The sequence below is a fragment of the Trichomycterus rosablanca genome, chromosome 2 (genome assembly GCF_030014385.1).
Source record: "Trichomycterus rosablanca isolate fTriRos1 chromosome 2, fTriRos1.hap1, whole genome shotgun sequence".
Lineage (NCBI taxonomy): Eukaryota > Metazoa > Chordata > Actinopteri > Siluriformes > Trichomycteridae > Trichomycterus > Trichomycterus rosablanca.
Genome location: NC_085989.1, coordinates 11,891,250 through 11,913,229, shown reverse-complemented (window position 1 = coordinate 11,913,229; position 21,980 = coordinate 11,891,250). Strand labels below are relative to the sequence as shown.

The 21,980-nt window shown below is 40.1% G+C and overlaps 1 protein-coding gene across 1 annotated transcript in view; it reads left to right on the top strand.

The window, feature by feature from the left end:
• Positions 1-21,123, top strand: part of LOC134330277 (cell division control protein 42 homolog) — a 31,353-nt gene extending 10,230 nt beyond the window's left edge. Inside the window, exons 3-6 of the mRNA XM_063011334.1 lie at positions 6,920-6,992; positions 10,806-10,915; positions 11,103-11,300; positions 20,993-21,123. Of these exons, the coding sequence (XP_062867404.1) occupies positions 6,920-6,992; positions 10,806-10,915; positions 11,103-11,300; positions 20,993-21,082 (471 nt within the window). The 3' untranslated portion in view covers positions 21,083-21,123. The remainder of the gene's footprint in view (positions 1-6,919; positions 6,993-10,805; positions 10,916-11,102; positions 11,301-20,992) is intronic.
• The last annotated feature ends 857 nt before the right edge of the window (positions 21,124-21,980 follow it).

Here is a 21,980-nt window from a genome sequence, read left to right as displayed (position 1 = left end):
TAAATAAATACACCGATCAGCCATAACATTAAAACCACCTCTTTGTTTCTACATTTACTGTCCATTTTATCAGCTCCACTTACCATATAGAAGCACTTTGTAGTTTTACAATTACTGGCTGTAGTCCATCTGTTTCTTTACATGCTTTTCTAGCCTGCTTTAACCCTGTTCAATGGTCAGGACTCTCCCAGGACCACTACAGAGTAGGTATTATTTAGGTGGTGGATCATTCTCAGCACTGCAGTGACACTGACATGGTGGTGTGTTAGTGTGCGTTGTGTTGGTATGAGTGGATCAGACACAGCAGCGCTGCTGGAGGTTTTAAATACCGTGTCCACTCACTGTCCACTCTATTAAACACTCCTACCTAGTTGGTCCACTTTGTAGATGTAAAGTCAGAGAAGATCGCTCTAGACCTTCATCAGTGGTCACAGGACGCTGCCCATGGGGCGCTGTTGGCTGGATATGTTTTTGGTTGGTGGACTATTCTCAGTCCAGCAGTGACAGTGAGGTGTTTAAAAACTCCATCAGCATTTCTGTGTCTTATTTACTCATACCAGCACAACACACACTAACACACCACCACCATGTCAGTGTCACTGCAGTGCTCTGAATGATCCAAATAATACCTGCTCTGTAGTGGTCCTGGGACAGTCCTTACCATTTGAAGAACAGCATGAAAGCATGCAGAGAAACAGATGGACTACAGTCAGTAATTGTAGAACTACAAAATGCTTCTATATGGTAAGTGGAGCTGATAAAATGGACAGTGAGTGTAGAAACAGGGAGGTGGTTGTACTGTTATGGCTGATCGGTGTGTATTAGAATGTTTTGGGAATTCATTATAATATACTCGTCATTCAGTTGGAGACATGGCAAACCTCTCTATTAAACTTGCAAATCACAATCGCTGTTGGCGCACTAAGGCTGTGCAAAATTTACACATCTAATTTGTCCTGTGAATCTTTTTTCAATTAAATAAAATGAAATTTCTGCTTCATAAAAAAAAGAAATTACTGTTTGCCAACCATGAGATCAATTTACAAACTGCAGGCTGTCTCAGAATGCAGGGTTATTATAGTAATTCTGACTTTTCTGGTCATGCAGTAGTAAACAAAAGAACTTGTTCTGCTAACATGAAGCACAATTGTACTTTTGAGGAACCGTGACTGACACTCTAAAATGTGACTGTAAAAGTTCATCTTTATCTTGCTTTAAACTGACAGTTATGTCAAATGATGACTGCAGCCATACACTGATTAAAGTTTGAGACTTATAATCTTGCAGGAATAACAGTTTGGAATATGCTCTGACCATAATGTTTTGAACATTGGTAATTTTTAAAAGTAGTGTAGCTTAAGTAGGGGGTGGTATGATAAATAGAGAAGTAAAACAGTGGGAAATGTCATCAGGGACAAGCTTACAGACTCACAAAGATGTGGATGTAAGTCGCCGTTAAGTGTAAATAACATTGTGAACTGTACTAATGCTTATTGGTGCATTAATGTGGATGGCAAGGAATGGCTAGAGAGAGCTGCCCCAATATATTATTAATATAACTTAATAAAATATCCATCAAAATTCAGGCCCTTTCACCACAGAAGGCATAACATTCCTCCTGACACCTTGTACAGTGGTATCTTGAAACTCAATGTCAATTGGTTCTGGAAGGCATGAAGGTATTTCTTCCCATAAGGATGTATGGGAAACCAGTTAATGTGTTCCATGATCCTGTGGAAGTGCATATATTTCAGGCTTTTGTAAAATAAGGGGTTGTTTTTGACACTTATACACTAAAAATAACACAAATATAATATATAAAGCCCTAAAATACAATTGAAAACAGTTATAAATGTATTAAAAAATACAATAAAACCTTTTCTTCTTTATTGTTTCCTTATGCTTCTTAATCATGGAGATGCTTGATCTTGTAATGCCGTATTCTATTCTATTGTACCGCATTCACATGAGAAGTACAATAGCTTTTGCGCTGGCTGTTCTGTTATTTCCTATGGAGTGTGGTGGCACACAAAGGTTAATTGGACTGTACTAAAATGAGCGAGGAATTTAATTAGTGGGGAGAACTAATGAGCAGTAATAAATAAGAGAGGTTTAGTGTTTCTATGTTGCTCTTTTAATACATTGTCACCGTGAAGCTTTTTTTTAACGATAAGTGTTTTAGACTCTCTGAAAAGCTGATTATTACAATTTATCAGCACCCAGAGCTATAACACAAGTTTAAAAGTGAAACAGGAGCTAAAATCCAGCTAAACACAGATACAAGTGGAGCTTTCAGAGTGAATTTGACTGTTGTTCCACACAAATGCAGATTCGTCTCATATTCGCACTTTTATGACGCTTTACTGCACTGCTCAAGCCAAGCACTGTTCATTGTTAATTTGAAATTAAATTAATACATTTTTTTAAAAAGTTAAATACGCTAAGTTTAAGGGAAACATTGAGTTTAAGGGTACTGTTTTTCTTTTTTTTTTTTCTTTTTTTTTTCTTTTTTTTTAATTTTTCCCACTTTTTCCCCCAATTTTCTCCCCTAATCTAGTCGTGTCCAATTACCCTGATTGCGTCCTCTATGCTGATTCGACCCTTCACCGCTGACTGAGGATGCCTCTCAACTGACATACGCCCCCTCCGGCACGTACAGTCAGTACAGACTGCATTTTTCACCTGCACGAGTTGAGTTCATACACCAGTGAGCACTGTGTGCCACACCCCCATCAGCATAATTCCTCAGCCCTGTGCAGGCGCCATCAGTCAGCCAGCAGGGGCCGCAGTTGCACCAGTTATGAGGACCTATGATCTGACTTTTTACCCCTAACCCTGAACAACAGCCAATCATTGTTCAACCGCCCAGTCGGAAGGCAGAGCTGAGATTCGATACGATGTATTTGAAACCCCAACTCTGGTACGCTAGCGTACTTTACCGCTGCGGCACCTGAGCGGCTGGTACTGTATTTCTGTGAATCCATGATGCCGGTCACACGATTGTTCTTGCAGCAGAAAAACATCACATCACTAGCTCACATCCATGCTTAACCTTGGGGATAGTATTCTTCTGGATATAAGCCTCGCCTTTCTCACGCCAGACAAACCTGTTACTGTTCTAAATCGTCACGCCATAGAACTGTGTCCCAGAACTGCGACCCTTCCTGTGCTTCTTGGTCAAGAGTGGTGTGCGTTATGGAGTCCGGCCATTAAGTTCTTTGTTGTTAAGTGATCTTCTTATGGTTGCCACAATGGGACACATTTGTCCCAGCTTTGATTAGATCCTCTTCCAGGGGCTTATCTTTATTGTCCCGATGGCCTCTGGATCACATTTTAGGCTTTCTCCCACGGCCAGGCATGTTTGCTGCAGCGCCATATGTTTGGAACTTGCAGACAGTACTCCTAATGGTGTCTCTAGGAATGTTAAAGGTCTTCAAGGAAATCTTCTTCACCAGCAAATGGCAATAACATTTTTTAATGGGCTTTTAAAGACAATAAATGAAGCTGAGAAAATGAAAATGCCAAATAGTGTGTTTAACAATCGCTTGGAGAATTTATTTGCAAGATCTTAGTGCAATTTCACCAGCAGAAATGGATTCTCGTAATGCATAAATAAAATGAAAACCATATTTTATTGAAAACAAAAAAAAAACAGAACAGAAGAACCTGTAGTTTTTAAAGTTGTGTAAATGTGAGCATACAGGACAATAAGATTATATGTGTTTTATGACTTAGTGGACTAAATAATTGCACATAAATATGCAATAAAGATATAAAGGCATTTGCTATTGAACATGTCATTAGTCAATTACAGCATCTGCCGGTCAAAACTTGCAATAATTTCAGCAGTCTTGGTACTCACTGCTATGTATGTGGATCCATGAGCTTGTTGGACATCCCACTTCAAAACCATATGCATTAATATGTAGTTGCCCCCAACAAGCCCGTCTATTCAGATGTAAAAACCTTCAGTCTACTGGAAAGGCTTTCCACAACATTTTGAAATGTTCCTATAGGTATTTCAGTCGAAAGGGCATTTGTGAGGTCAGGCATTGATGTTCTATAGGAAAGACCAAACTTGCATTCCATTTTATTGTACACGATTCCTGTCATGAATGTAACCAAAGTGTAAAACATGACGTTAAAATCCTAATAAACAAACAAACACATACATCAAACATTGTCCGCACACTACACCATAGACACTAGGACTGCCTCATATTGCACCTCATATTTCATATGCTACGCTAAACACAAACCTTACATTTTGAATTTCACGGCAGATTGCATATGACACGGGAAGCGGTTCATCTGACGGCCCGTGACACGATTTTCGCGGCTGTGAATGATCTATTATGCTACCCCACCATCAGTTGGCCAGGCGTTTACATAGTCTTAGGATGGTAGAAGTCCTGTGATGGATTGCCGCCCTGTTTAGGGTATTCCTGTTTTGTTTCCAGTGTTTTCTAATGGAAACCGGGCCTCTCCCAACTCTGATCATGATAAAACGGCTAAAAGAACTGAAGTGTGAAAAAATAATAAAAGTACACTTAAGGTTATTGTTTAAAAAGCATTTACATCCATCTGAAAATGCGTGCACATAATATGTGTATAAAATAAAATGCATAATGTCATCATGAATGAAAGGTTAAAGGGTATAGACTGATAAAACCATGAGTGGAATCAGGAGAAACCAGTTCTGCTGTGATGACAGATACTGACTGTAAGTGATGAAAAGAAAACATCAAAAAAATCCCGCAGTACCATCATGAACAGTGAAACCAAATCTGCATATCTCACCGCTATTGTTTAACATGATTTCATTTGCAAACGCCCGTGCTGTGTGAAAATGAGTGATTGTATTGCTTGTCTCTAGATCTTAAATTGGTCTGGTACTGCTTTTTTTTTTATCATGTATACTTTTTTTTTTTATAATTGTCTCACTTCATATTACATAGACTTTTTTAGCTGCGAACTATTTAAATTTGGTCTCATTTGTTTCTCACTGACTAAAGCCTATTGCTGCCGATCACTCATTGCACAATATGCACTGGGTCGAAGAAGCTGGGTGTAGCTTCTGTAAGAATCAAAGCTGTCAAATGAAGCCAAAAATGATGAATTTTTAGTTCATAAACAGGAAATTTCAGCTGTACATGTTAATATCTGGCATTTGCTTATTTGATGAGTATGGACGAGCCTATGTTGTCAAACCCGTTGTGTTAATATTCCCAGATTCTGATTTAGATTCAGAAAATATGTACATGTGAGGAAAAGGCCAGACTTGAATTCTGATCAGGGGATAGAATCAGGGGTGTGAAACTCATTTTCACAGAGGGCCACATCTGCATTATGGTGGCCCTCAAAGGGCCGATTGTAGCGTATTCTGCTGTGATTGCAGTCTGCCTTTTATTTTTAAATATATATATTTCTCCCTTTTCTCCCTTTTTTAGCGTGTCTAATTGCCCGATTGCATCACGCTTCCTCTCCGCCAATGCCAATCCCTGCTCTGATTGAGGAGAACGTAGCTAACCCACAACCCCTTCAACACGTGGGCAGCATGCCGTATGCATCTTATCACCTACACTTTGACAAGTGCAGTGCAGCTCAGCACTGTGTACGGAGAGACACACCCTGAGAGCACTATTTTCTCATCTCTGTGCAGGTGCCATCAATCAGCCAGCAGGGGTCGTAATGGCATTAGTTATGAGAGAGAGACCCTATCCGGCTTAATCCCACCCATATCTGAACAGCAGGCCAATCGTTGTTCATGTGGCCGCTCAGCCTAGCCGGCAGGTTCCAGCATGTGTTTTTTCTGCTGTGCCACCTGAGTGGCCGCAGTCTGCCTTTTATGTGTCGGACAATTTGATGTTTTTCTGGAGGCAAAATTCAGTTTGATGTCAAAATGCCAAATTCATACTGTATATTTATAATGTTTATCTACATTTATATTGTACTCCTTTACCACAGACACGGCCTCATTACACAAGAGATGTACCGGTTTTTCTTCTTGAAGCACAAACTTCTATTTACCTTCCCATCTTTCATTAAATTACCTTCTGCTTCAGTTTTCTCTTCTTGTACATTTTGAGATTACAGTAAGTCCTCGGGTTACGGCGGACTGGACATACGGCATTTCGTGGTTACGTTGCCATCTCCCATACATTTATTAACAAAGTCTTGTTCCGTCATTCCGATGTACGGCGTTTGCAACATAAAAGCAAAGTTCGCGCAGGAACTAGTTGGCTATACGAGGAAGACGGCGTTGTATGTGCTCCATGTGAGTGACGTAGGTGCTTATGTAGGTGTGTTCCGACTTACGGCAAAAATCACGTTACGTCGTGTCCGTAGGAATGGATATTCGACGCAAGTCAAGGACCTACTGTATTTGTAAATATTTCTCAACATCACTTGTTGAAAAACCGCCTCAGTTAAACGCTCATGTGGAAACACTGCCATCTAGTGGTGGGATGCGGTCACTTTGCAGGTCACAAAATCGACATGCATTGTGGGAAATGCGGTTTTACAGTGTATTTTAAGACATCATAATCTTTTAAGCTTTTACCGGTGCCATAGATTATCTACATCTCTGTGTTTTACAGATGTTCAAGAGAGTTTTTATTGTCATATCAGCTATATACAAGTACATATTAAAATGAAACAATGTTCCTTCAGAACCAGGGTGTAACACAATACAATATACACAGTGCCTATGGAAAAACAGTACAATAACTACAAAGACCTACAATAAATACAAAAGACATTTCTAACCTAAAGAAATTGAGGGGAAGTGTAGAAGACAGAGGTGCATGTTTATGTCTCATATGTTTGTGAAATGTAGTTCTGATTTGATCTACGTACATTACATTCAACTTGGGGTAGTACACAGCTAGTGGCTTAATATTTTCTCTCTGTTTTCCAGGTATTTGATAACTATGCAGTTACTGTGATGATTGGAGGAGAGCCGTACACACTTGGACTTTTTGACACAGCAGGTACAATCAATCGAAAGATCAGTGTAGTGTGTTGGATTTGTATTACAGTGTAGCAGGTTCAGCAGGGTGGCATATTTAAACACCTCAGTGTTAATGCTGGAGGGATAATATAAAGCCACAAGCATCCACTGGTAAGACTAGAGGAAGAATAACAACATTCGGGGTGCAAGAAAGTGGCTTTAGTATTTAACTGTACACGGGGTATGTGTTTTTAATAAAGAGGCCAGGTGGTTTAAACAGTAATGTGGAGCAAAGTAACTAGCTAGCTAGATAATATTCACTACTTTAAACAATAATTCATCATTTGATTCGTAGTCATGGTGATGGTGAACGCTGGCGCATTTGGCTGCCGCTACCGTTGCCGTATTTTGTTTTATTTTTATTTTATTTTTATCGTAATTTTCTTTCATTTTCATTTTTTCGCACACTCCTGTGGTCACTAGCCATTTGTGCATTTTTGGGTCGTGAGAGATAATGCTGGTGCGTTTGAATGCCGCTTCTCCCCCGGTGAAACTGTTTGAACGGAAACATTGCACGAAACATTTTACTGGATTTTATGCATTGGATTTGGGATCTTTTTTACTGTGCTTGTGCTGCTGATGCTTCTATGATGTGGAGCGGTGTATCCGGAGCAGTGAGAGTTAGCGGATTAACTGTTTTCTGTGTCCGCTGCTCTGTGTAACATCTGCTGTTGTGTCTAACTGTCAGTGTGGATGGTTTTGAATTGCTCCTTTGGCTGCTGGGATTGGATGGCTGGAGTCTCTGCAACTTTTCTGGTCTGGACAACGTCTCATCATGACGATGGAGCGCTCTTACAGTGAACTCTATGCTCTGGGACATTCACGGTATAAACCTCCAACATCTTTACTGCTCCACCGCGACCCTGGTATTTTGCAAAGGCCTAAATATTCCCACCGAGCCTCAGGTCGGACTTCTGTTTACCAACAGCATGCTAACAGCAACATTCCCTCACTCTGGTCACTGCAACGCCGTGAGGTTGCCAAGGTGATGCTAGGCTCCTCCCACCAGAAGTACAGAAATCTCATCTGCAGCAGTGTTCAAAACCCTCAAAACATCTTTTCCAGCTGACTCAGAACTGTGCCACATGTTTGGTGTTTCCTATGTTTGTAAATGTGTATTTTATTTATTTCTTGCTTAGTAAATGTGTATTTTATTTATTTATTGCTTAGTAAATGTGTATTTTATTTATTTCTTGCCTAGTAAATGTGTATTTTATTTATTTCTTGCTTAGTGAATGTGTATTTTATTTATTTATTGCTAAATGTGTATTTTATTTTATTTTTTTTGCTTAGTAAATGTGTATTTTATTTATTTTGCCTAGATTTTCTATATTCTTATTGTAGTGTCCTTGGGTGTCATGAAAGGCGCTTTTCAAATAAAATAAATTATTATTATTATTATTAATAGCTACCCAGATAGCAACTTTGTCCCAAAGTGGGTGAACGTTGTCACTGTCGCACATCATATTTTGCTGTCAGAACAATCTTGCTCTGTCTTCGGCTGCACTTACAGAACGGAGTAGAACAATTATTAAAGAACCTAGGTCGGCATCAAACTGCCACTATTTATCCAATGTCAGCTCAGTGTTGGTCTGTGGTACACAAATAAGTTCAAATCAATGCAATATCCTTGTATTGTAAAAACCTTAATAATGCACGGTTATAGTGTACTGTGCTTTGTGTCTGGCATTCACTGGTCTGACATCCTTCAGTGTCAAGACTCGAATCAACACTAATTTTGGCTCCCTGAATGACTCTGAATGACTAATTTGTTCTACTTCATGTTATTTTTCTGAGAACAGCAAGTGCAAACTAGTTTCTCGGGTGCAAAAATAATATGTAAGTGTTTTTTTTTGTGAGTTTGAAGCAGGAACAACAAAGGCAGGGTAAAGAAAATAGAATTAATATAGTATTTTGTCTATTACTTTGTTTATACTATTATTTATGCTGTATTTATATTATAATGTTGATCATGTTTAATAAGGACGATCTTATAGGCATAAAACTATACAGTGTGTTGTGTGCATATACAAGCATATGTGTGTGTGTATGTATATATATATATATATATATATACAGTGTATCACAAAAGTGAGTACACCCCTCACATTTCTGCAAATATTTCATTATATCTTTTCATGGGACAACACTATAGACATGAAACTTGGATATAACTTAGAGTAGTCAGTGTACAGCTTGTATAGCAGTGTAGATTTACTGTCTTCTGAAAATAACTCAACACACAGCCATTAATGTCTAAATAGCTGGCAACATAAGTGAGTACACCCCACAGTGAACATGTCCAAATTGTGCCCAAATGTGTCGTTGTCCCTCCCTGGTGTCATGTGTCAAGGTCCCAGGTGTAAATGGGGAGCAGGGCTGTTAAATTTGGTGTTTTGGGTACAATTCTCTCATACTGGCCACTGGATATTCAACATGGCACCTCATGGCAAAGAACTCTCTGAGGATGTGAGAAATAGAATTGTTGCTCTCCACAAAGATGGCCTGGGCTATAAGAAGATTGCTAACACCCTGAAACTGAGCTACAGCATGGTGGCCAAGGTCATACAGCGGTTTTCCAGGACAGGTTCCACTCGGAACAGGCTTCGCCAGGGTCGACCAAAGAAGTTGAGTCCACGTGTTCGGCGTCATATCCAGAGGTTGGCTTTAAAAAATAGACACATGAGTGCTGCCAGCATTGCTGCAGAGGTTGAAGACGTGGGAGGTCAGCCTGTCAGTGCTCAGACCATACGCCGCACACAGCATCAACTCGGTCTGCATGGTCGTCATCCCAGAAGGAAGCTGACGCACAAGAAAGCCAGCAAACAGTTTGCTGAAGACAAGCAGTCCAAGAACATGGATTACTGGAATGCCCTGTGGTCTGACGAGACCAAGATAAACTTGTTTGGCTCAGATAGTGTCCAGCATGTGTGGCGGCACCCTGGTGAGAAGTACCAAGACAACTGTATCTTGCCTACAGTCAAGCATGGTGGTGGTAGCATCATGGTCTTGGGCTGCATGAGTGTTGCTGGCACTGGGGAGCTGCAGTTCATTGAGGGAAACATGAATTCCAACATGTACTGTGACATTCTGAAACAGAGCATGATCCCCTCTCTTCGAAAACTGGGCCTCATGGCAGTTTTCCAACAGGATAACGACCCCAAACACAACCTCCAAGATGACAACTGCCTTGCTGAGGAAGCTGAAGGTAAAGGTGATGGACTAAACCCAATTGAGCACCTGTGGCGCATCCTCAAGTGGAAGGTGGAGGAGTTCAAGGTGTCTAACATCCACCAGCTCCGTGATGTCATCATGGAGGAGTGGAAGAGGATTCCAGTAGCAACCTGTGCAGCTCTGGTGAATTCCATGCCCAGGAGGGTTAAGGCAGTGCTGGATAATAATGGTGGTCACACAAAATATTGACACTTTGGGCACAATTTGGACATGTTCACTGTGGGGTGTACTCACTTATGTTGCCAGCTATTTAGACATTAATGGCTGTGTGTTGAGTTATTTTCAGAAGACAGTAAATCTACACTGCTATACAAGTTGTACACTGACTACTCTAAATTATATCCAAGTTTCATTTCTATAGTGTTGTCCCATGAAAAGATATAATAAAATATTTGCAGAAATGTGAGGGGTGTACTCACTTTTGTGATACACTGTATATATATATATATATATATACACACACGAATTTTTATATAGTGTGTGATAGATTGTAGGGTGCCAAGTGCTTTACCACTTTAAAAGTGTCTTACCAATTTTCTTTCATAATTTCACAACATAGGTCAAGAGGACTATGACAGACTGCGGCCCCTCAGTTACCCTCAGACTGACGTTTTTCTTGTCTGCTTCTCGGTTGTATCACCTTCATCCTTTGAGAATGTCAGAGAAAAGGTTAGCTGGTGTAATTTATTAAAAATATACTGCTTATGTATCATCATTAGGAATATGTGTTTAAAGCAGGTATTTAAGGCTATGATAATTTGTATTATTTATAATAATCTAGTTGTTACTAAATGTTTAACTTTATTATGAAGTCATTATCTATTCAATACGCTTATTATTTCTTTTATTGTTTTAGTGGGTACCAGAGATCTCTCACCATTGTCCCAGGACACCATTTCTGCTGGTTGGCACTCAAATGGATTTGAGAGATGACAGCAACGTAATAGAGAAGCTTGCCAAGAACAAGCAGCGCCCTCTGGCACCCGAGAGCGGAGACAAACTGGCCAGAGATCTTCGAGCCGTAAAATATGTTGAATGCTCTGCCCTTACGCAGGTACGGTTATTCAGCAAAACTACACGCTTCAGCTTGTGCTCTTTCAAGTTCTACATGACATGACATGATCAGCCATAACATTAAAACCACCTCCTTGTTTCTACACTCACTGTCCATTTTATCAGCTCCACTTACCATATAGGAGCACTTTGTAGTTCTACAATTACTAACTGTAGTCCATCTGTTTCTCTACATATTTTTTTTAGCCTACTATCACTACTATCTTCAATGGTCAGGACCCCCTCAGGACCACTATAGAGCAGGTGTTATTAAGGTGGTGGATGATTCTCAGCACTGCAGTGACACTGACATGGTGGTGGTGTGTTAGTGTGTGTTGTGCTGGTATGAGTGGATCAGACACAACGGCGCTGCTGGAGTTTTTACATACCGTGTCCACTCACTGTCCACTCTATTAGACACTCCTACCTAGTTGGTCCACCTTGTAGACGTAAAGTCAGAGACGATCGCTCATCTATTGCTGCTGTTTGAGTTGGTCATCTTCTAGACCTTCATCAGTGGTCACGGGACGCTGTTGGCTAAATATATTTTTGGTTGGTGGACTATTCTCAGTCCAGCAGTGACAGTGAGGTGTTTAAAAACTCCATCAGCGCTACTGTGTCTTATCCACTCATACCAGCACAACACACACTAACACAACAACACCATGTTAGTGTCACTGCAGTGCTGAGAATGACCCACCACCCAAATAATACCTACTCTGTATTGGTCCTGGGAGAGTCCTGACCATTGAAGAACAGCATGAAAGGGGGCTAACAAAGCATGCAGAGATACAGATGGACTACAGTCAGTAATTGTAGAACTACAAAGTGCTTTTATATGGTAAGTGGAGCTGATAAAATGGACAGTAGAACTAAGGAGGTGGTTTTAATATTATGGCTGATCAGTGTATATGATTTTAGTGCATAGTCAACCAAAATGGTTGTTAGCTAGTCTCACGGGCTGCACACATAAATTAATGTATAGGAAGATTATTTATTTAGCTAAGTAGGGTCTGCAGCCCCAATGAGCTTCCTCATGGTTACACGGTTACAGTTCTAAAAAATGTACACAACGGCAATTAAACCAACATACAGACTAGACAGCTGCACAGGAATGAGGACAACTGTAACATGTATATAGGATTGGGTGGGTGGCACAATTGGCCCTGTCCGAGTGTTAGAAGGCTGGCTAAAAGATTCTCCTCCTTCCACCGCCCCTCCAACAGTGACTCCTACTGTCTTGAGTAGTGTAGCTGCCGACAAGAGCGGCGAAAGAATGGAGAGGAAATATCATGATCCTCTTTATATTGTGAAACTGAATTCACACCTGTTAAAGGAAATGAGAACTAGGTGTGTGCACTTGACTGGCAGATTGGGTGCAAAAAATGTTTCTGTGTTATTTATTTATGACTCAAAAATGCTAGTGCATATGTTTTATACGCTTGTGAGTTTTATAGCCATACTGGTAGAAAAAACTAATCCTACATTTATTGGTTACTAAGCAAAAAATAAGTGCTAAAAGTAAACATGTTCTTGGAAATTAGGAGCATAGAAATGTATTTACAAGATAATACAGTAATTCAAGAGCACAGCTTTGTGGAAGTTGCTTCAGTTAGGATTTTAGTCAGCCTTAATCCTCTTCACGAGTTTAAGGGTTAATTACGCTACTGTTCATTACGTTAGGGCTGGTTTTGAAAAGTTCACACATGACAGTCAGTAAAGCTCCTCACAGCCCATCCAAAAGTCACATGACTGCCAAACAAAACAAACCTATATTCTACATGTACAAATTAATTAGCAGTAGTAATATATACAACCATACTCGTTTTGTGTCAAACAAACTAAGTGAACGGAGGCGTGATGTACACCGACGAGGCATAACATTATGACCACTGACAGGTGAAGTGAATAACACTGATTATCTCTTCATCACGGCACCTGTTAGTGGGTGGGATATATTAGGCAGCAAGTGAACATTTTATCCTCAAAGTTGATGTTAGAATCAGGAAAAATGGGCGAGCGTAAGGATTTGAGCGAGTTTGACAAGGGCCAAATTGTGATGGCTAGACGACTGGGTCAGAGCATCTCCAAAATTGCAGCTCTTGTGGGGTGTTCCCAGTCTGCAGTGGTCAGTATCTATAAAAAGTGGTCCAAGGAAGGAACAGTGGTAAACCGGCGACAGGCTCATGGATGCACGTTGGGAGCGAAGGCTGGCCCGTGCTGTCAAATCCAACAGACGAGCTACTGTAGCTCAAATTGCTGAAGACGTTAATGCTGGTTCTGGTAGAAAGGTGTCAGAATACACAGTGCATCACAGATTGTTGCGTATGGGGCAGCAAAAGGAGGACCAACACAATATAAGAATATTATTTATTTATATTTATTTATAAGAACATTATGTCATAATGTTATGCCTGATCGGTGTATTTTTCCCCAGCACTTGTTATTAAGTACAGTGGTACCTTGTAACTTGATGTCCTTCAATCTCAAAATCTTTGAAACTTGGCGCCCTTTGTGGAGAAATTTGTACCTTTTAAACTCGCCGTGTGTGCAACTGCTGCTATGTTCCACATGTATCTGTGTTTTGCTGGATTTTCATCCCGTTTCACTTTTAAACTTGTGTTATAGCTCAGGGTTCTAAGAAATAGAGAGAATCAGCTTTTCCGAGAGAGTCTAAAACACTTATCATGATGCTTAATCGAAACAGAACAGAAACACTGAACCTCTCTTAATTATTACTGCTCATAAGTTCTCTCCACTAATGAAATTCCAAGCTTGTTGTTTAGTACAATAAGTCACGTAAAGTTTTGTGCACCGGCACACTCCATAGGAAATAACGGCACAGCAGCGCAAAAGCTATTTTGCCGCTTTTTATGATAATGCGCCCTTGCTAAACGGAACACGGTATTACAAGATTGAGCATCTCCACGATTAAGGAGCATAAGAACACAATAAAGAAGTAAAGGTAAAGAGCAGGTTTTATTGTATTTAACTATTTTTCAATCGTATTTCAGTGTTTTTTTATATTATATTTTTGTTATTTTTAGTGTATACGTGTCACAAACAACCCATTATTGTACATTAGCCTAAAATATATGCAGTTCTGTGGGTCCATGGAACGCATTAACAGGTTTCCCATACATCTTAATGGAAAAACAAACTTTAAAACTCCACACCTTTTAAACTCTGCGCCACTTCTTGAGTTTCAAGGTACCACTGTAGTAGGCTACAATCACTGTGATTTTAAAGGTGAGGAGGTGAGGGTAGGTTACAGTTAAGCAGTTTCAAATTTATTTAAATGCCACTTTTAACCAACAACATTAACCAAGCAATTACATTGTTGGTTAGCAATTCAACAATGCCTAAACATGTATGATTATGCTCATGTGTATGTTAAACATTCACTAGTGGGACAATGCGGCACTTTATAATACGACTCGATACCGGTTTTACCAGTTTACAGAAAAGGCTTTCAGATGTGTGCAGTGCTGACATTATTTCAAAAAAGGGACAGGTCACTTTGTATATATCTAATAATTTCAATAATTTCTTTCAGGATAAATAAAGTATCTATCTATCTGTCTGTCTGTCTATCTATCTAATCTGTCTGTCTATCTAATCTATCTGTCTTGTCTATCTATCTAATCTATCTGTCTTGTCTATCTATCTATCTATCTAATCTGTCTGTCTGTCTATCTCATCTATCTGTCTGTCTGTCTATCTATTTAATCTATCTATATCTGTCTATCTATCTAATATGTCTGCCTGTATCTTATCTATCTGTCTGTCTATATATATATATATATATATATATATATATATATATATATATATATATATATATATATATATATATATATATATATATATATATATACAGTGTATCACAAAAGTGAGTACACCCCTCACATTTCTGCAAATATTTTATTATATCTTTTCATGGGACAACACTATAGAAATAAAACTTGGATGTAACTTAGAGTAGTCAGTGTACAACTTGTATAGCAGTGTAGATTTACTGTCTTCTGAAAATAACTCAACACACAGCCATTAATGTCTAAATGGCTGGCAACATAAGTGAGTACACCCCACAGTGAACATGTCCAAATTGTGCCCAAAGTGTCAATATTTTGTGTGACCACCATTATTATCCAGCACTGCCTTAACCCTCCTGGGCATGGAATTCACCAGAGCTGCACAGGTTGCTACTGGAATCCTCTTCCACTCCTCCATGATGACATCACTGAGCTGGTGGATGTTAGACACCTTGAACTCCTCCACCTTCCACTTGAGGATGCGCCACAGGTACTCAATTGGGTTTAGTCCATCACCTTTACCTTCAGCTTCCTCAGCAAGACAGTTGTCATCTTGGAGGTTGTGTTTGGGGTCGTTATCCTGTTGGAAAACTGCCATGAGGCCCAGTTTTCGAAGGGAGGGGATCATGCTCTGTTTAAGAATGTCACAGTACATGTTGGAATTCATGTTTCCCTCAATGAACTGCAGCTCCCCAGTGCCAGCAACACTCATGCAGCCCAAGACCATGATGCTACCACCACCATGCTTGACTGTAGGCAAGATACAGTTGTCTTGGTACTTCTCACCAGGGCGCCGCCACACATGCTGGACACCATCTGAGCCAAACAAGTTTATCTTGGTCTCGTCAGACCACAGGGCATTCCAGTAATCCATGTTCTTGGACTGCTTGTCTTCAGCAAACTGTTTGCGGGCTTTCTTGTGCGTCAGCTTCCTTCTGGGATGACGACCATGCAGACCGAGTTGATGCAGTGTGCGGCGTATGGTCTGAGCACTGACAGGCTGACCTCCCACGTCTTCAACCTCTGCAGCAATGCTGGCAGCACTCATGTGTCTATTTTTTAAAGCCAACCTCTGGATATGACGCCGAACACGTGGACTCAACTTCTTTGGTCGACCCTGGCGAAGCCTGTTCCGAGTGGAACCTGTCCTGGAAAACCGCTGTATGACCTTGGCCACCATGCTGTAGCTCAGTTTCAGGGTGTTAGCAATCTTCTTATAGCCCAGGCCATCTTTGTGGAGAGCAACAATTCTATTTCTCACATCCTCAGAGAGTTCTTTGCCATGAGGTGCCATGTTGAATATCCAGTGGCCAGTATGAGAGAATTGTACCCAAAACACCAAATTTAACAGCCCTGCTCCCCATTCACACCTGGGACCTTGACACATGACACCAGGGAGGGACAATGACACATTTGGGCACAATTTGGACATGTTCACTGTGGGGTGTACTCACGTATGTTGCCAGCTATTTAGACATTAATGGCTGTGTGTTGAGTTATTTTCAGAAGACAGTAAATCTACACTGCTATACAAGCTGTACACTGACTACTCTAAGTTATATCCAAGTTTCATGTCTATAGTGTTGTCCCATGAAAAGATATAATGAAATATTTGCAGAAATGTGAGGGGTGTACTCACTTTTGTGATACACTGTATATATATACAGGGGTTGGACAAAATAACTGAAACACCTGTCATTTTAGTGTGGGAGGTTTCATGGCTAAATTGGACCAGTCTGGTGGCCAATCTTCATTAATTGCACATTGCACCAGTAAGAGCAGAGTGTGAAGGTTCAATTAGCAGGGTAAGAGCCCAGTTTTGCTCAAAATATTGCAATGCACACAACATTATGGGTGACATACCAGAGTTCAAAAGAGGACAAATTGTTGGTGCACGTCTTGCTAGCGCATCTGTGACCAAGACAGCAAGTCTTTGTGATGTATCAAGAGCCACGGTATCCAGGGTAATGTCAGCATACCACCAAGAAGGACAAACCACATCCAACAGGATTAACTGTGGACGCAAGAGGAAGCTGTCTGAAAGGGATGTTCGGGTGCTAACCCGGATTGTATCCAAAAAACATAAAACCACGGCTGCCCAAATCACGGCAGAATTAAATGTGCACCTCAACTCTCCTGTTTCCACCAGAACTGTCCGTCGGGAGCTCCACAGGGTCAATATACACGGCCGGGCTGCTATAGCCAAACCTTTGGTCACTCGTGCCAATGCCAAACGTCGGTTTCAATGGTGCAAGGAGCGCAAATCTTGGGCTGTGGACAATGTGAAACATGTATTGTTCTCTGATGAGTCCACCTTTACTGTTTTCCCCACATCCGGGAGAGTTACGGTGTGGAGAAGCCCCAAAGAAGCGTACCACCCAGACTGTTGCATGCCCAGAGTGAAGCATGGGGGTGGATCAGTGATGGTTTGGGCTGCCATATCATGGCATTCCCTTGGCCCAATACTTGTGCTAGATGGGCGCGTCACTGCCAAGGACTACCGAACCATTCTGGAGGACCATGTGCATCCAATGGCGGTGCCGTGTATCAGGATGACAATGCACCAATACACACAGCAAGACTGGTGAAAGATTGGTTTGATGAACATGAAAGTGAAGTTGAACATCTCCCATGGCCTGCACAGTCACCAGATCTAAATATTATTGAGCCACTTTGGGGTGTTTTGGAGAAGCGAGTCAGGAAACGTTTTCCTCCACCAGCATCACGTAGTGACCTGGCCACTATCCTGCAAGAAGAATGGCTTAAAATCCCTCTGACCACTGTGCAGGACTTGTATATGTCATTTCCAAGACGAATTGATGCTGTATTGGCCGCAAAAGGAGGCCCTACACCATACTAATAAATTATTGTGGTCTAAAACCAGGTGTTTCAGTTATTTTGTCCAACCCCTGTATATACAGTATATATATATATATATATATATACAGTGTATCACAAAAGTGAGTACACCCCTCACATTTCTGCAGATATTTAAGTATATCTTTTCATGGGACAACACTGACAAAATGACACTTTGACACAATGAAAAGTAGTCTGTGTGCAGCTTATATAACAGTGGAAATTTATTCTTCCCTCAAAATAACTCAATATACAGCCATTAATGTCTAAACCACCGGCAACAAAAGTGAGTACACCCCTTAGTGAAAGTTCCTGAAGTGTCAATATTTTGTGTGGCCACCATTATTTCCCAGAACTGCCTTAACTCTCCTGGGCATGGAGTTTACCAGAGCTTCACAGGTTGCCACTGGAATGCTTTTCCACTCCTCCATGACGACATCACGGAGCTGGCGGATATTCGAGACTTTGCGCTCCTCCACCTCCCGCTTGAGGATGCCCTAAAGATGTTCTATTGGGTTTAGGTCTGGAGACATGCTTGGCCAGTCCATCACCTTTACCCTCAGCCTCTTCAATAAAGCAGTGGTCGTCTTAGAGGTGTGTTTGGGGTCATTATCATGCTGGAACACTGCCCTGCGACCCAGTTTCCGGAGGCAGGGGATCATGCTCTGCTTCAGTATTTCACAGTACATATTGGAGTTCATGTGTCCCTCAATGAAATGTAACTCCCCAACACCTGCTGCACTCATGCAGCCCCAGACCATGGCATTCCCACCACCATGCTTGACTGTAGGCATGACACACTTATCTTTGTACTCCTCACCTGATTGCCGCCACACATGCTTGAGACCATCTGAACCAAACAAATTAATCTTGGTCTCATCAGACCATAGGACATGGTTCCAGTAATCCATGTCCTTTGTTGACATGTCTTCAGCAAACTGTTTGCGGGCTTTCTTGTGTAGAGACTTCAGAAGAGGCTTCCTTCTGGGGTGACGGCCATGCAAACCAATTTGATGTAGTGTGCGGCGTATGGTCCGAGCACTGACAGGCTGACCCCCCACCTTTTCAATCTCTGCAGCAATGCTGACAGCACTCCTGCGCCTATCTTTCAAAGACAGCAGTTGGATGTGACGCTGAGCATGTGCACTCAGCTTCTTTGGACGACCAACGCGAGGTCTGTTCTGAGTGGAGCCTGCTCTTTTAAAACGCTGGATGATCTTGGCCACTGTGCTGCATCTCAGTTTCAGGGTGTTGGCAATCTTCTTGTAGCCTTGGCCATCTTCATGTAGCGCAACAATTCGTCTTTTAAGATCCTCAGAGAGTTCTTTGCCATGAGGTGCCATGTTGGAACTTTCAGTGACCAGTATGAGAGAGTGTGAGAGCTGTACTACTAAATTGAACACACCTGCTCCCTATGCACACCTGAGACCTAGTAACACTAACAAATCACATGACATTTTGGAGGGAAAATGACAAGCAGTGCTCAATTTGGACATTTAGGGGTGTAGTCTCTTAGGGGTGTACTCACTTTTGTTGCCGGTGGTTTAGACATTAATGGCTGTATATTGAGTTATTTTGAGGGAAGAATAAATTTACACTGTTATATAAGCTGCACACAGACTACTTTTCATTGTGTCAAAGTGTCATTTTGTCAGTGTTGTCCCATGAAAAGATATACTTAAATATCTGCAGAAATGTGAGGGGTGTACTCACTTTTGTGATACACTGTATATATATATATATATATATATATATATATATATATATATATATATATATATATATATATATATATCTGTCAATCTAATCTATCTATATCTGTCTTATCTGTCTATTTTTCCATCTATCTATCTATCTATCTATCTATCTATCTATCTATCTATCTGTCTGTCTTATCTATCTGTCTGTATCTATCTGTCTGTCTGTCTATCTATATCTATCTATTTGTCTATCTATATCTATCTAATCTATCTACATCTGTCTGTCTATCTGTCTGTCTATCTATCTATCTGTCTGTCTGTATTTGTCTGTCTGTCTGTCTGTCTATCTGTCTGTCTATCTATCTGTCTATCTATCTATCTGTCTATCTATATCTATCTAATCTATCTATCTGTCTATCTAATCTATCTATATCTATCTGTCTGTCTATCTATATCTATCTATTTGTCTATCTATATCTATCTATCTATCTATCTGTCTATCTAATCTATCTATATCTATCTGTCTGTCTATCTGTCTGTCTATTTATCTCTATCTGTCTATCTGTCTATATCTATATGTCTGTCTATCTGTCTATCTATCTATATCTATCTATCTATCTATCTATCTATCTATCTATCTATCTATCTATCTATATCTATCCATCTATCTATATGTCTATCTAATCTATCTATATCTATCTATATATCTAATCTATCTAATCTATTTATCTGTCTATCTATATCTATTTATCTATCTGTCTGTCTGTCTATCTATTTTATCTATCTATATCTATTTATCTGTCTGTCTATATCTGTCTATCTATCTAATCTATCTATCTATATCTATCTATATATCTAATCTATCTATCTTATCTATTTATCTGTCTATCTATATCTATCTGTCTGTCTGTCTGTCTGTCTATCTAATCTATTTATCTATATCTATTTATCTGTCTGTCTATATCTATCTATCTATCTATCTGTCTATTTATGTCTATCTAATCTATCTGTCTGTCTATCTAATCTATCTATATCTATTTTATAAATTTATCTATCTAATTTCTAGAAATGCAGTGTAATGATTGAAACAAAACAAAAGTCTAAACATACATAGAATAAATAATTTTTCATTGTTGTCTGAGCTGTTGTTTAGTGTTGTGACCAATCACAAATCTTTAACTGTGGAGATGCTTTTATTTACACTAAACGAAAGTGCCGCATTCTGACGCAGTGCTTTTTCTCGTTGAGTTAATTGGGTTGTCTTGTTTTAAATCTGACTTTTATAAAGAGTCTGGTTTGCTTTCTGTTTCTCCCTACAGAGAGGTTTAAAGAACGTGTTTGATGAAGCAATCCTGGCGGCGCTGGAGCCTCCTGAGACCAAGCCCAAGAAGCGCTGCATTCTCTTATAGAGAATAAAGAGAGAAGAATGAAAGTAAATGAAATGAAACAAGCCTGGTATTTGGGAACAAGTTAATGGAGAAAGAATTTGGAGATTATTCAGACAGTGCCTTTTGTTTTACAAAATTAATCGAGTGGCTTGTGCGGTAACATGCTAGACATCTCTCTTCCTGACTAATGACTTTTTAGTCTTTCTAGATAAGTCAGTCATACATGTATACTACAGAACTGCTAGGACACACAGTGTCCCTGATGCGAAGCACTAGGGTCAGGAGCTCCCCCTTGTGGAGAAACTTTGTGCCTGTTTACCGTAATTAAGTATTTAAATGAGTGAGTGAATAAATTACAAAGCGGGTCCATGTGGTGCTTCGCATCTAATAAAGATTTCTGCCTTTATAAAAAATGAATATAGATGACTGACAAGCATCTGTCATGTGATATTAAAATCACTTAGATAGCTTGATTTATTTTTTTACATCATCCAAAATGGTTTAGCCATTCCAGTCATAGAAAAAGAAAATGATAATCTGACCTTTTCATTCCTGTGCATTGATGGAACTGGAACTCCCAAGTGTTTCTTACCTCCTCCTGCCCTCCGCAGGCCTTAAAATAAACTGAATTTTTATTATTTGCTTTTTGTGGCGTATAACAATGTACGCCAGCGTATTAGACCCACTGTTCATTTTTTATATTTAATTTGAGAATAAAGTCATAATATTTTAAGAATAAAGTCAAGATACTTCAAGAAATAAAGTCGAAGTATTGTGGCCGAAGGGTGTCCAACAAGAAAAAAATAAGGGGTGTCAAGGATTTGTTATAATGTTATACTTTCTTTTTTTATGCATTTTTTCCCAATTTTTAGCATTATGCTTCCTCTCTACTAGTGCTGACCCCCGCCCCTGATTGAGG